The 12,829-nt window shown below is 37.3% G+C and overlaps 2 protein-coding genes across 2 annotated transcripts; both read left to right on the plus strand.

The window, feature by feature from the left end:
- The first annotated feature begins 132 nt into the window (after positions 1-132).
- Positions 133-4,806, plus strand: LOC139986438 (uncharacterized). Its single transcript, XM_072001772.2, has 4 exons — positions 133-500; positions 793-1,650; positions 1,732-1,863; positions 1,948-4,806. Exons 1-4 carry the CDS (start codon positions 149-151, stop codon positions 3,213-3,215), a joined length of 2,610 nt encoding a protein of 869 aa, XP_071857873.1. The 5' UTR covers positions 133-148; the 3' UTR covers positions 3,216-4,806.
- A 1,533-nt stretch (positions 4,807-6,339) lies between these two features.
- On the plus strand, positions 6,340-12,775 carry Phr6-4 ((6-4)-photolyase). The gene is made up of 12 exons (XM_072001801.1): positions 6,340-6,734; positions 7,536-7,703; positions 8,614-9,681; positions 9,744-9,995; positions 10,197-10,381; positions 10,518-10,747; positions 10,862-11,029; positions 11,113-11,253; positions 11,462-11,613; positions 11,762-11,964; positions 12,050-12,076; positions 12,263-12,775. The coding sequence occupies exons 3-12, from the start codon at positions 9,470-9,472 to the stop codon at positions 12,415-12,417; spliced, it is 1,725 nt and encodes a 574-aa protein (XP_071857902.1). The 5' UTR covers positions 6,340-6,734; positions 7,536-7,703; positions 8,614-9,469; the 3' UTR covers positions 12,418-12,775.
- Positions 12,776-12,829: the final 54 nt, after the last annotated feature.

Genomic DNA, 12,829 nt, shown 5'->3' on the forward strand with positions numbered 1-12,829 from the left:
ATTTATATTTTGGATACCAAACTGGCAGTTAATTATAAAAGATCTGCAATTTCGATTAAGCTGTTTGCGAATGTTCCATTCGGTAAGAGAACCATGGTTCTCGAAATGATCGTAGTGGTTGTTATGTTTCTTTAAAGAATATGGCAAGATGGCGACATATTTGAAGCGAACGTCAAAATTATTTGATATTTCTTTGACACGACCATCGGTGGATATTAGTCTACGAGATTTAATATGCCCAGTATGCCGCAGCATCCTGATTGAACCAGTAACATTGCCGTGCACACACAATCTTTGCTTAAAATGTTTGAAAGGTACTTTCGAACACAATAGTTTGAGTTGCCCTCTCTGTAGAATACGAGTCGGTTCTTGGCTACGTACAGCAACGAAGACCGAAACATTAGTTAATAACGGTCTTTGGGAATTAATTCGAACTAAATTTTCCAAAGAAGTTGAAAGTAAATATAGCGGTGACGACAGAAGTATCGATTTGGATGCTGGTAAGTTTTCTATAAGACAAGATAAACAAATGTAACATAACCTCTTTAGTTATATATAATCATAACATTAATATGTATGGAAATATACGCATGTATAAATACGTATGTATGAAAGTATAAAATGAGTTTTCTTAAAAATAAGAAACTACAATTTCGTAATAGTAGGAATTATTTTGTGCTACTTATCATTCCTATTTCTTGTTATTGAAGACAAAGTACGATTTAAATGTTATTTGGAATTATGTGATCGTGATATATAGCAGATGTGTAATAAACTATCTTTCTCTTACAGACTATACTGGTGCTAAAAAAATACTTAGTGCAGCTGGAGAAATTCGGCAGGAATATGAAGTGCAACTTCAAATGGCAGAGGAAGAAATACGATGTCAAAGGAAAGCTGAGCAGATAGCCAGCGAGGCTTTAATTCGCAAAATTCGCGAAGAAGAACAGCAACAACAACTAGCTCAATTAACTCAAGATCAGTTACTTGCTAAATCTTTAGTAAAGAAACAGCTTGTGGGCAAACACAAAGAAGTTTCTAAATATAAGGACTCTCTTAATGTATCTAATAGTTGTTTTCATGCTTCAAGATTGAATGTTGCCACTATGACTGAAGTAAATTCATATAAAGTAGAAGCGCAAAGTTCAAAGTATGAAAAACCGCCTCTTTTAGATTCTCAAGATAATCCTGGATTAAGAAGGTCAAATATTGCATTAATATCCAAAATCCGTGCAGAAAGATATGCATCTAGTATAAAAAACAATGCAAACTTGCCTAGAACATGTAATGATCCTACAAGTAAATTTTGTTGTCAGAAACCAACTGTACATAATGTTATTTCAAGAACTTTAAAGCATCAAACAGTGTCTAAAATAATTGAACCTTGTATCTCAAAATGTTCCTTGGAACCTAGAACTTCTACTTCGAAAATATATGGTACTCAGAGCAAAGAAGAGTTGCATGTACCAAATGATATTGTAAACAGTAAAAAGAAAAGTTTAAGCGTGGAAGTGTGTGTGTCTTCAGGAGACGACGACGAAAGAACGGGAAGTGCCGAAAGTGCTGGTAGTCATGATAGCATTAACCAAGAAATTCATCATTTTAAACCTATCAAGGCCATGCCAAGAACACCATTAAAAGTGTCTACAGGTTGAATTTTATTTTTATCGTATACACTTACGCCCAAATTTCAACTCTTTTTTAAATAATTTGTATAATATTGCATTACAGATGGAAGACAAATAGATCCAAAATTAATTAGAGTTGTTCCTATACTTAAAAGAATATCTAACGTTGTACCTAAACCACCGTCTCAGGCACATTTGAAACGAATCATTGGATGTTCCTGGAGTGCATTTCGAGGTAGGTTAATTTTACAGTGCGATGCAGTTTTTACAGGATATAATGTCACACAAGTAGAAACAATCATACTTTTGAATATCGTAGGGAAAACTAAACAGAGCTCTAAGGAGAAAGACGCGTGTAAAGAAGAGATTGAACAGAAACCATCAACATCTTGTAATCAACCACTACCAAAATTTCAAACCGACGATAGTATCCATAAACTTGAATATATTTCAGAGGTATCATTTGATTCTAATAAGAATTATGCTAAGAATGTAAATAACATAATTAATGGCACTAAAATCAGTAAAAACTTAATATTAGAAGAGCATAGAGATATTAGAAAGGTACAAAAATCGTGGAAATCTCATATTAGAAACGGCATGGTATGTAAATCTAAACGACAAAAATCTTTATGGATTAAACAAGATATTAAGGCTGCAACAAATATGAAATATATGAGTGATATCGAAATGAGAAATCTGAGTTCTCCATCTGAATCTATAAAGCTAAATTCACTTTACAATGAGAAGTCCGAAATACGAGGCGAGAATGAAATAACAATTGAAAATATTGCGGAAAGAATAAAGAAAAGAAAAATAAACACGGATAAAAAGAATTCCAATAGAGTATCCTCTTCAGGTTTAGAAACAATCATGAAAAGAGACACAAGGAAGAGACTATGTAGGAAAGAGGAGATTGAATATAAGATGACAGACGATGTTCCTGTTACAGTACAGAACAGAAATAGAACTAAGTTTACTAGAGCTACTTTATCGAAATCGAAACAGCGAAGAGTATGCCCAGAAAAACAGTCTAGTACAGAAAATTCTGAAAAAGGAGATCCTTCTATAAGATTAAATTGCCAGATTAGCAATTCTGGCTTAAAAAGAACAACTCGGAAGATACGACACACGAACAGTTCCATAAATAATGACACAAATATAACATACGAGGATATGGACAATTGTAATTTGTCCGAATCTTGTATCGAGATGCAAACATGTATATCAGAGAATAATAATACTACTGAAACAAGTATAATTGTAGAGAAAAATGTTCTTTCGGATGAAGAAATTATCAAAGAGCAGGAACGATTGGAAAGATTAGTTATTCAAGAAAAGGAAGATTTTGAATTGGCCCAGAGATTGCAGGCAAAGTTCGACGAGATGGAAGGAATAGCTGGTCGAACCAGAAGATCTAGGAGGGCGATTGAGAGTGAAACGATCGAGTTAGACTTGTATAAAATCGATACCGGGAGAAATGTACAAAAAGCAATGAATTCACATACTGCCAAATCATCGATTATCAACCACACTGTAAACACTGAGGCTAAGAAACGTGGTAGACCTCCGAAGCGTATAAAATAATCTATCAACATTGATCATTATGTCGGCAAATCGCGAACCTTCCACATGGATGTTCCTATAAAGTATAAAAGAAAGGTTTGAATGACACATTGTACAATAATTTATCTATCTTAATCGAATTATTTGCGTGGCTTGATGTGCGTACCTGGATATATTATTATGATCGTAAAAAGAGACAAAAAGCGTTCACAAGCGTTCAGGAAAATGTTTAATGAACGTATATAATCGTGTTTTGTAACATATTTTATTTACATTTGATGTTAAAAATGAAAAAATACTGTATTAAATCGCAAGACGATAAGGTATTTTGAAAAACAACTAATCCTAAAGAAACAAAAGCTAAGCTTTTTCTCAAGCATTTTTATTCTTTGTTGTCTTCAAATTATATAATAATTAATAGGAGACACAATTCGACTGACGCATAAAAAAATGGGATTCTTGAGATTAAAATTATAGCTTTAAAAAGAGTTACTACGTTTAAAAACAATAAACACAGAATACGTAGTGGTACTATTATACAGTTAAGTATTCATTTTATAAAAATGAAGGTAATCATTAAAAGTTAGTATCACATTTGTATTTGAAATAGTATTATCTTCTTTTATATAAAAACAAGAGAATATAGAGCTTTAGTTTTCTGCTAAATGCAATTGTAGGCCAAGCAAAATTAAGATCTCGTTTCTCTCCTGTTATATAGAGCATTTTTTTTGTGTCTTATCATTTACCACAGCGACGTTGATTAATGTCCTTTAATCTAACGAATTTCACTGAATTAATAATACTAAAACGTCGCACTCAACGATTGCTAGCAAATCATATAAGCGTAATCTTATTATTATTATTATTATTATTATTAATCTCATAGAAATTTGTAGCATTTTCGATTCCTAACCGGACTTTGCAAGTTAGACAAATTGTTTTTTCACACAGTGATTTGACCGGCAAATCTTTCAGTGGAAAGAAATTTGATTTCGTACGTTTCGAAATCATATTGCTAATGTCATATTGTTACATACAATATTTTGGAATATTTGTAATTGTTGCGCGTATCAACGGTCTTCTGTCCCTCTTCCGATCGTTTTCTTTTCATTTCCACACAGTTTTTCCTTTTTCGTCTTTTTTTCTTTCTTTCTTTCTTTCTTTCTTCCTTATCTTTACCGCACTCTAAGGTATTAAAAATCTTCGACGAAGTAATGATTAATTCGATCGAAATGTGTATCTTTTTAACTTCATACATGGTACACAGAACAAAATATTACACACATAAACTATGTTTTGACCAGAAGACTTCAAACATATGATTTACTAATTGTTATTTAGTTGTCATGCGTTTATAGTTGTACACGAATTAATAGCATCGACAGAGTACAAGTTATTTCCGATGAACGATGAACGATGAACGATGAACGACGGAAATTTGAGGGAATGTGAACGGAGTGGGGGGGGGGGCGGCGGCAGCGGAAGAAGTAAAATAGGGAGAAAGTGGAAAATAATTTTGCGAACGCATAAGTATGATATCGAGGTGCTTCAACGCTAGTTGCATAGCAGCGTTGTAACATGTTGTTACACAATAATAGAGTAATATGCGTCAGATATCTCGTTAGATTTATTTCTTACTCCGTCAATAGTGATAGTCTTTCAATTTACGTAGATATATACATGCATTCATACAATACATAAATCATATATATGATATATATATATGATATATATATATATATTATATATATATGATTAGTAGGTATAATTAAATATCGTATACACTAGTGTACGATTTCGAAGGAAGTAAATTAATCAAGATTAATACATTGTAGCTTCGAATACAACTTATCGCGCAAATGTACTAAAAGTGCGTATCGATGAAGATTCAAAGGGAATAAACTAACTAAACTATAAGATTTACGAATGTATAAAGAAAATATTTACATATAGATTAATTACATGATATCGTCGAACAATATGTATCGGTAAGTAAGGAACGGCGAGATATGTATAATCCAGATTTGAAAACAGAAAAACGAATACAAGAATAATGTAACAACGGTAAATAACATGGATTTTTGAAAAGTCATTTTTATATACATTGCACGACTTGCGGATAGAAATAATGTATCGAAAGTAATGGGAAGGAATCAATCATCGAGTACCTTGTTGTACTATTGTTCTTCCTGATACCTTTTATGTATCAATACAAATAAACAGATGTAATTATTCTACGAAACATTTCTCTTTATACGTATACCTGTACTTGTCTGAATAGTTAAGTTTCTTCAATAGATTTGTATCAACCAATAAAATGATCAATACTGTAAAATCACAATTAAGTTAAACGCGCCGGTCGATATTGAAATTTACAGTTAAACGAATTAAAGAGTATATTTGTTTATGGAATCCAGTGTGTGATCGATGTATCAACGCCGAGTCAGCTGCATCGCGTTACATCACTGGTGTATATCTATACTGTAATATGTACTGAAAAAAATGGTAATGCGTATGCGCGTGACAATTCGGTCAAGGGTATCTTAGAGGTAAATATCCTAACGTATGAGATTTATATAATGAGCTTTCGTGAGATTTCTATGGGCTAGCAAGAGAAATTGATGAATTCTTTTACAATAGCGTTTGTAAAGTAGAGATCATTTTGTAAATGCGTTTACGGACCAGAGTAAGAATTTTTCATTAGGTTTGATATTAAAGTTTATGAAATTTTCGCACGAAATCAGTCGATAATAGTCAATACAATTACAGCATCTTTCGGTAATCCTTGCATCGGTTGTATGAAATAACGAAATAACAAGACGATGCACTTTCACCGTGAAAAGTGTTAATTAAGTGCAACAATATCGACTGATTAAATGGAAAAAAGAAGCGTTATCTACCTATTCAGAGCATGACAGAACGAGTGATGAGCAGAATGTACGAATGCTAAAATAAAAGAAGAAAAGAAACGGTAAGAGGAAAGGAAAAAGGAAATGATAAGCGGTATATACATACGTAGAAGAGGCGTATAGAACCACGGCGGGTGCAACGTGACCGATGGACCACGTGATCGAGTTGGCCAATTGCAAGGTACGCGGGGACGCTGTCACGTTGCATTCGGCGTGGCTCCGCGTCCCCTTGCTCTTACAGCATATCTCTCCTTCTCTATGTCTACTGGACAAGTTGTACGTTGTACGTTGGCATATGCGAGCAACTGTTTCTTGTGCGCGTTTCGCATCCATGTTCGTTCGTTCGTTCGTTGTAAATTACTTTTACGACCGTTCTCCCGGAAAGCTGGAAAAATTCCATTATCCGAAACGAGTATCGAATTTCACCGGTCGCGATAATCGCCGCCGATCTTGCCAACGAGTTACTGTTATCTTTGCATGATCGTTCAATCGTCTAAACGCGTGGAATATTAAACCGAACGTGTATGCCGTTTTTTCTAGTTTTGATAAGTTTGTCCAGTGCGTCGTTCAACTAACGTTCAGCGATATCGCGAATTCGGATACATTAAAATGTCCGCGCATCCACACGATCGTAAGTGTTCGTTCGTAAATGCACGTTAAACGTTTTGTTTCCCAATGTATTTCTCCTTCGCTCCCTTGCTAATTCCGGTTATCGCAACGCAATCTTCTGTTGCTAGTAGTGACATTCTTAACCAATCATTTTTATCTTGTATCATCTTAAAGTTTTAAAGCGTGTCTTTCCTGTTTTTCATCGATCATCCAACGATTTCTCGTCGATCGATACGATATTCACTCTATAATTGGATGATCGATATTTACAAGGAAACATCAATCGCAGATAGGCACATGCAGCTTTTGTGTTATCCGATCAATCTTTGCTGCAACGATTTATCAAATTGTTGTACCTGTTTATTTGCATTTGCTTCGCTTTTGTTTTATGGATATACGTAACGCGTACAACCATTATCGAATGTAAAATTTTCTCTTCGATCGAATCGTTTAACATTAAATGAAACGGTACATATCGAGAAGCAAGTATCGTTATGCCGCGTCCTTTTTTATCGACAGAACCTCGACTTCACGACTATGTGCAGAGATTTATAATATTTGCGTCACATTTCACAAGCCATTGAAAGAGAGCGATTATAGCAACAGCATATAGGGAAAAATATAAATTGCAAAATATTAATATTAGATTTTAATTGTACAAGGATTTTATAAAGGGGCCTTATAAAAAGACTCTAGAAAATTAAACATTATTCTTAGAAGAGTTATAAGTTTGGATTTAAGAGAATAATTTTGAAGTCAGAAAGCTCGATCGTCTCGTAGATATGCCATTCGATATTGCTGATGTTGTTGGTTCTTATCGTAGTAGATCAAGTTGAAGACCTATCGTCGAAGATGCGTGCTGTGACAATTTGCACGTTAAACGAAGGATGCCGGTAATCAATCGATCACCGAAATCAATTTCAAGGAGAATAGACAGTGGCTGCGAAAGAGGCTAAGCTCTGTCCACGAAACTTCACGTTCCGAGAAACAGGTATTACAATCATATAATTATATAATACTCGTCTATATTCGGGCATGACGGAGAGTGCTAGTTACGTGAATCGACCTGGAATTAATTCACAGAAAGAAAAACCTAGTACTACGATACATATGTTACTTGTTATACGTTATTCGTTATACGTATCGTTGATAGATTTTATTTCACAATTTTTATCCATATTTAGTTCTAATGTTTTTACGAATTTGTTTATAAATAGGAGTAATTAATAGAGGGATATAATACTCCTGTGATTTTGACCGTTCGGGTTCTGGTTGATCGTACCAATCGTAATCGATAAAAGTTGCAATAGCTAGCCACAGTGCGATAAATTTCCAATTTGTATCTTGATACCTGTCGCCGTTCATCAAAATAACACGTAACTCGTTAGTGTTTACGTGCGCGTTAATCGTCACTCTTCCTTTTTCGTACGAAGCTTTAAGAAGACGATTGACACGGGTGAACGGAACTTAACAGAGGGTATTTACGTTCGCGCAGACATTTCTAAATGTTACGAGTGTGACATAATAACACGGCAACGATAAACCGAACGCCTGTTACTGTCGATTCCCCTCCCTGCGTACTACAGTAGAGTCGACCGTGATACGTCATACGTCGGTTAGCGCGTAACGTGCACCACAGTAGAAACGTCGGAAATGTGTCAGACGTAGAAATTAGGCGATGCATGATATACCGATGCACGGGTTCGTTGATTCACTGCTCTCTCTCTCTCTCTCTTTCTCTTTCATCGTTCTTTGATTGTTCTTTCCACTTTTGGAAATTGTTCTTTCATGCGAATGTTCTTTGTATGCGAAGCTCGTATCGGACTAAATCGGAACGATCGAGACCCACTGCTACAAGAGTGTTTTATAAGATTATAATGCAAAGTAAAAAAAATTTCCAGACAATATACCCCGATATCGCCTACCGTGCTTTCTTCCTCTACCTTCTCTCCTGGGATCGCTCTGTTTAAACAACTTCTACGTAGTAGCTACTTCTAGCTACTACCGAATGAACGAATGATGCTGAAAGACAAATAAGATTAAAAGACGCTAGAGACGTAGCAAAAAATAGAAGAAAGGACCAATTGGAGAAGATAAGGAAAAGCCAAATCTATAGAAACTACGAAGTGAGTAGATAGTGGCGCGCGCGATATAAATCGATCACGTTTCAGCGATAGGAATTCTTCCTTTCTATAGACAGTAGAAAATCTCAATCGAGAGAACAGTAAATCGATCGATCTTGCTCTCGACCTTGATGACGTAAAAACGAGGCGGAATCGATTTGTCAGGATGATGATACTCGAAGACTGAAGATACTGCTCCATCGAGGTGGTTAACTTAAAAATTTACAAAAAAGTGCATCCTTCCTTCGGATTATCTCTCTCCTAGGAGAGGAACGACGAAAAAGAGGAAAACATAGAGAGGGAAAAGGAAGGAAGGGAGGGCAAGAAAATAAAAAAAAAAAAAAAAAAAAAAAAGTTAAAGAATGTTGCGTCTGTGTTCGTATGCGTATATGTATGTGCGTGTGCGCGCGCTCGCATCTGTATGTACGCGCGAGTGTGTGTGCACTCTGTGCCTGTGAAACAGTGACAAGAACACACAGGGGCAGATACGAAGATCAAAGGGAGAGCTGCTATTTAGTTGTTTAAAAATGTGCTGCTTGTTTAATAGAACACCGCTGTTATTACCGAAAATTTGAAAAGATCGAGAGGAGAAAAGAGGAATTTGAAGAAAATCGACCTAGCAGGAGGAGGGAAAATGACGGGTAGTCGTAATAGCGAAATAAATCCGGATGTGACGGTACGTGGTGAGGGTGGAAAGCATACGGTTCATTGGTTTCGCAAAGGTCTCAGACTTCACGATAATCCTTCGCTGAGGGAAGGTCTTACCGGAGCCACTACGTTTCGTTGCGTATTCGTTTTGGATCCATGGTTCGCCGGAAGTACCAACGTTGGCATCAATAAGTGGAGGTGAGTACTCGAGTTAACGTTTAACAAATACAATTTCCCTTACAATTCGATTTTTTTCACAGGTTCTTGCTACAGTGTTTGGAAGATCTCGACTGCTCCTTGAGAAAATTGAACTCCAGACTATTCGTGATAAGAGGTCAGCCGGCGGACGCTCTGCCGAAATTGTTCAAGGAATGGGGTACCACGAATCTGACCTTCGAGGAAGATCCAGAGCCGTTCGGACGCGTCAGAGACCACAACATCTCGGCATTGTGTAAGGAGCTTGGTATCTCGGTGGTGCAAAAGGTCTCGCATACTCTTTACAAGTTGGACGAGTAAGTCGAAATACTTTTATTCGATCGACCTTCCGTTTTTAAATTCGCTTCTCTTCCCTAGCCGGTTATCGGTCGTCGATAGACCTTCTAGCGGTATAACGTTCTTTTTGTTCCAATAATATTTATAAACTTCGTGGTAATATTCTTTCACCGTGTATATCACTATGTCAGCAAGCATCGACGATGCCCTTTGCGTTTTAGGATCATCGAGAGGAACGGAGGGAAGCCACCGTTGACTTATCATCAATTTCAAAATGTGGTTGCCAGTATGGATCCTCCGGAACCGTCGGTGCCGACTGTTACTTCTGCTTGCATAGGTTCGGCCTACACCCCTCTGAAAGAGGATCACGATGATCATTACGGTGTTCCAACGCTCGAAGAACTTGGTAAATTTACGCGTTCGTTTATCGCGTATTTATTTCGAGTTATTCGACGGCGACGTCGTTCTCCCGAGTCGGCTATGTAAAGGGAACTGAATCGAGAGTTTCGTTGTAAGGAGTTGGTTATCCTAATGATTAACAGGCTTCGACACGGAGGGTCTTCTTCCGCCTGTATGGGTTGGAGGCGAAAGCGAGGCTCTGGCACGGTTGGAACGTCATCTAGAGAGGAAAGCCTGGGTGGCTAGTTTCGGAAGACCGAAAATGACTCCGCAATCATTGTTGCCCAGTCAGACCGGTCTTTCGCCTTATTTACGATTCGGATGCTTGAGTACCCGACTATTTTATTATCAGCTCACTGATCTCTATAAGAAGGTAAGGTAACATTGTCTATTTAATCGACGTGGATCGCAACTGCTGCGATTATAAATTATAAATTAGTCACGAATTATCGGCATTCGATGGAAAGATTGTATTGATGTTTCATAGATAAAGAAAGCTGTACCACCGCTTTCGTTGCACGGACAACTTTTATGGCGCGAATTCTTTTACTGCGCTGCTACGAAGAACCCAAATTTCGATCGGATGCAGGGTAATCCAATTTGCGTGCAAATCCCTTGGGACAAGAACGTCGAAGCACTTGCCAAGTGGGCAAACGTGAGTGAATTCGTTTATAGACAAATCGTCCGTTATTTGTTGAGTTTTCATTAAAAAAATGGTAAAAGACTTTTGTCGGACAGGGCCAAACGGGATTTCCCTGGATCGATGCGATCATGACACAACTAAGAGAAGAAGGTTGGATTCATCACTTGGCTAGACACGCGGTCGCCTGTTTCTTAACCAGAGGCGACCTTTGGATCTCCTGGGAAGAAGGAATGAAGGTAAAATGTCACTTGTTATACATTGACATTTCGACCGGCATTCGAGAGGATCGACTATAGCATACTTTGCGAGTCTCGCGATAACACAAAGCTACTCAAGTCCCTTTCGTTCGACGTTCGTCCCATTAGTTTCGTCTCTGTCGATCGTCTTTCTTGCCATGTTGGTTCGTTTAGCGAGGTACAAAGTTGATCGAAATTTTTGTCAAAGGTGTTCGACGAGTTGCTGTTGGATGCTGATTGGTCGGTGAACGCGGGAATGTGGATGTGGTTATCGTGCAGTTCTTTCTTCCAACAATTCTTCCATTGTTATTGCCCGGTGAGATTCGGCAGAAAAGCTGATCCGAATGGCGATTACATTAGGTAACTTTAATTCGCTCCTCGACGAGGTTTCTTCGGCGTTAGAGTGTCGAGCGTGATTTTGACTTTTGACATCTCGTGATCTATACTACGCGACACCGGATCACTTCGTTTCGTGATTTGTTTTCTTTTGTATTCTATTTTGATACAGGCGATACTTGCCGATTTTGAAAAATTTTCCTACGAGATATATTCACGAACCGTGGAACGCACCACTTAGCGTGCAACGTGCAGCCAAATGTATTATCGGCAAGGACTATTCATTGCCGATGGTGAATCACAGCAAGAGCTCCAGGATCAACATCGAGAGAATGAAGCAAGTTTATCAGCAATTAAACAAATATCGTGGAAACGGTGTGTTCTCGACTCGCTCTTTAGCAGAATCTTAACATTTAAAGCGTGAAAATATTGTTCCTGTCTTTTTGTTTTATCGTTGCAGGCGCCTCCCTTAAAGGAGAAACAGTTGGTAAGCCATTTATACCGTTCGTTTTCACCTTCTTTATCGTTCAATTTGCTCGGAAGTACGAACTCTTAAGGTGTAAACTAACGTGTATCTCTTAAAACGAAAGTATATTCTACGTATCATCTTCCTTATGTACACGCAACAAATAACAAATAATAAATAAATAACAAATAGTTTTTTTTCGACAAGGTTTATTGAACGCACTACCACCTCCATCGGTAAAAGAGAACGAGGAAGAAAAGAAGAGGACGAAGCAATCTCCGCCTCCTCCGGAGAATCAATCCACTGGATTGGAAGCTCTTGCCAAGACAACGCATCAGCAACAGCACCATCAACATCAATAACGACGACTACACCGACGTCGTCGAAGCAATTAGGCGATAATCCGAAATTCCGATTATTTCCTATTTCTACTTAATTCGCGCTTATTTATTTGCCGTCATTACGTCTGGAATCGTGTTAATTGTAATTCATCGTAACGCGTATAATCGTTAATAGTTTGGAAAAGTTGTTTGCAGCGAAAGCAAAGCCATCCATCGTATCCGTTCAAACGATCGTTTGTATTTAGAAGTACGTTTCGTAACAAGAAATGTAAAGCTTGAACGTTATGGCAGAAAAATGACGATGAGACGAATTTTATAATTCCAATCGTTGTACATAATACATCCATTATACGTCGTAAATAAAAATTTTTCATGCAAACTTGTTTCATAATGGTTGCTTCTGATTGTGCATTCAGCTATACCGATCCCCGCC

This window comes from Bombus fervidus, chromosome 4 (genome assembly GCF_041682495.2).
Source record: "Bombus fervidus isolate BK054 chromosome 4, iyBomFerv1, whole genome shotgun sequence".
Classification (NCBI taxonomy): Eukaryota; Metazoa; Arthropoda; class Insecta; order Hymenoptera; family Apidae; genus Bombus; species Bombus fervidus.